This window comes from Agrilus planipennis, unplaced genomic scaffold (genome assembly GCF_000699045.2).
Source record: "Agrilus planipennis isolate EAB-ADULT unplaced genomic scaffold, Apla_2.0 scaffold144, whole genome shotgun sequence".
Taxonomy (NCBI): Eukaryota; Metazoa; Arthropoda; class Insecta; order Coleoptera; family Buprestidae; genus Agrilus; species Agrilus planipennis.
In genome coordinates this window covers 636,410-639,644 of record NW_020438905.1, presented here as the reverse complement: position 1 = coordinate 639,644, position 3,235 = coordinate 636,410, and the positions used below count along the sequence as shown (strand labels likewise).

General features: G+C 30.2%; 1 protein-coding gene across 1 annotated transcript in view; it reads right to left on the bottom strand.

Moving 5' to 3' along the window:
• Positions 1 to 832: 832 nt before the first annotated feature.
• LOC108737730 (leucine-rich repeats and immunoglobulin-like domains protein 2) overlaps positions 833 to 3,235 on the bottom strand; it is a 14,517-nt gene continuing 12,114 nt past the window's right edge. The window contains exon 3 of the mRNA XM_018470812.2: positions 833 to 2,255. Within this exon, the coding sequence (XP_018326314.1) occupies positions 2,250 to 2,255 (6 nt within the window). The 3' untranslated portion in view covers positions 833 to 2,249. The remainder of the gene's footprint in view (positions 2,256 to 3,235) is intronic.

Here is a 3,235-nt window from a genome sequence, read left to right as displayed (position 1 = left end):
AGTTTATAAGAAATAGGCGAGATAGGTTAGTAGGACATGTTCTTAGACATAGAGGGCTAATTAAAGAGATATTAGAAGCGGAAACAGGAGCTAAGAGGAGCGAAGGTAGACCTAGATTGGATCACTGTTAACAAATAGTTAAGGATATGCGATGTTTCGGTTTAGCCCATGATAAAGATTACCATGGATAAAGGTTAGAAATGAATAGGTATTGGAAAAAGTTGGAAGTTTATAAGAAATAGGCGAAATAGGTTAGTAGGACGTCTTCTCAGACATGAAGGGCTAACAAATGGTTAAGGATTTGCGATGTTTCAGTTTAGCAAAGATTAGCTAAAGATAGGAATGTGTGGAGGTGCGTGTCCAACAGTCTGGACTGACGACTCTATGATAATGATGATTAAGTAGTCATTAATCCAAAATGCAAACCATCGAATTTTCATTAAATTTACCAAATTTTTATTTGATTTTTGTTAATTAAGTAATTATTATTAATTATTTGCCGCAAACGTGTGGACGTTCAATCACATCTCTCTAAAAATGTCTCCAGCTATTTTGGAAACTGTCCCATAAGTACTTACTAAACCCTCAAACTTTTGAGTAAAGTGTAACACCCTTCACAGACTTTAATGCGCATTTAACTTTCATTACTTGATTATTTATATGATACGGTAATTGAAGGTATTTGTACAGAAATTCCTGTACCACGTCGTTCATATCAAAAGATGACATCACGATTTAACGATTGCATGTATTAGTAGAGTATCTCCGTGCTCGGTTCTCAATTTTCCACTAGTATCAGATAAAAAAAAAGTGTAAACTAATAAGCGTCACAGCAGTTTTATTGGAAGCTATTGTTGTAAAAATGTATATTACATTTTGTATTCGTAATACTAGATAAATATAAATACCTTAAAGTTAAATTTATGCATAGGGAACTACCTGCAATCTACGGTAGTTTTTATTGTTTCATTGAACAATTGCATTGATTTTATTGCTTGTCGGGTAAATTAATATTCAATTTCGTTGATAAGGAAGAAGAATTTGCCGTGGCTAATTTTGCTTTGTGTGCCTTTAATGGTGCTTGAACTTGAATTGAAATGTACAATCTACGTGTTAAATTAAACGCCTTAACATTTAAATATCAATATAAATAAAAAAAGCCTTTTTTAGAAATTTACGATTCTCGATATTTATAAATATTTTAACAAGAAAAGCATGCAGTGATTGTTAAAATTACTCTTGATTTATGCCAATCGTTCTAAAATTATATTTAAGCTATGCATACCAAAAAAATGCATCTAAAATACATTTATAATTAGTTAATTATACTATCGACTATACATAATAGATACAATTAGACTAAACTTTATCTAAACAATCAGGTACATAATATAAAAAATGGTGCTTAACCTAACTGAGTCCATTTACCGATTTCGATTTAAAAAAATAGATTTGCATATAAAACTGTAAATAACTATGTGAACAAAATGCATCAATTATCTTTGACTTATTTGAAATAGTAATTAAGTAAGAATTACAAATAAAAAATCGGACGAAAAATAAAAATATGTAACATAATTTTTAAGAACATATATGTAAAATTTGAGGATATTAATGTATTGTTATAAACATGAACTTTCTGATGGGGTTTTAAATTTTTAGTTTTATTTATCTCTTTACCCACCTGTAATAAATTGAATTTTAGAAATTATTCATGTGCAACTAGTTATTTGCGATTTAATAGAAAAAATACCAGCTTCTTTCAGATTGTATCTCTCCAGCCAAAAATAAAAAATTTAGAAAAATCTAATCGCAAATTATCTAAAATCATCTTAATTTAGTGCTTCTTCGTAATATACGTATGAATAACCATTAGAGTTATGTTGGTCTTTAGAGAAAAGCTTTTTTTTGTTTAATATCGTAAATAGCTATAGTTGCGCACAGAAAATTTTCGAAATGTAATTCAATAAAGCTATAAAGTGAGTAAATAAGTAAGTAAAAAGATAAAATAAAACTAAAAATCAAACTCATCAGAAACAGCGATTTTTAACCATGCATTAAAACGCAGAAACTAAAGCGAATATTTACAAGTACTTGCCCGTATCCTTCCATTGCTATGAAATATAATTAAAATTCGTACAGAAGGCGTTTCTTTCCAATGAATACAGCGGCCAACCGAATGTACTCCAGATTTTTTCGTTTATCAGATTTTTGTCAGAACGAAGAATATTGTTATTTGTTATCTAACTTCAGATCTGTAAAAAGTGTAAAGCAAAATTAATGTTGAAATATTTAAATCGTCTATATTCGCAATATTAGGGGAGCGGTTGTTTCAAAAGTTTTTAAGATAAAGAAATTGTAGGAAAAATTCGAGCTGAAAAAATTATTTAAGCTTCTTCTAACAAATACGAAACAGAAGAAATGGTTTCAAGAGACTGCAATAAAGTTAACAGTAACAGAATTAAATATTAACTTTTTTAACTGCGTAAAATTTCAAAAAGCTTTAGTTATAACACAAAGAAATTAAACAAAAGGAACATTTATAGCAAGGACATAAATCTTTCTTTATCTATTTAACATGTTTTTGAGTAAAGTCGATGTTCTCTTCAAGACAGGAAGAAGTACAAGTGCATGTCGAATCGTTAGTCCTTAGACTGAAGCCCCTAAGGTTAATGATTACTGATTAGTAATACGAACGACTGTGAAAAATAATTAATTTTTGTTAATACACATTTAACTGTTTAATTTATCAAATGCCTACTAAATAAATATTAATTTATTTTCGTTTAAAGGCTTGGTACCGAAATGAATATTCGAATAACTTGTCTAAACTGGCAGCGGGGGTGCTCTAAACATTTTAATCTTGTTCTATTTTTCTGCTACCACTTAACACTATTTTTGTAGGACATTCTCTAGATACTTGATGGAATCGGCACTTGATGTTTTTGATATAGGAAGCAACTTTTAATAGAATTACACTTGACTGTTGCCCAGTGCAGGGGAAGGTTAGAAAAAATATGTAATGAGAATAGCCATCACTCTTTTTTATGCATTACGAAAAGTATCGATTTATTCGCAACCGTTTGCGGGGGTAATTAGTTTGGTAAATGTCTAGATGATGGGGTGGGTGGGATCGAAAGAGGAGGTCTCCCCCACCACTGTACCATAAAAAGTTCGTGGCGGTCTCACCCCCATAAAAAGTTATAGGGGTTCAAAGTTAATAAATATGCCAATT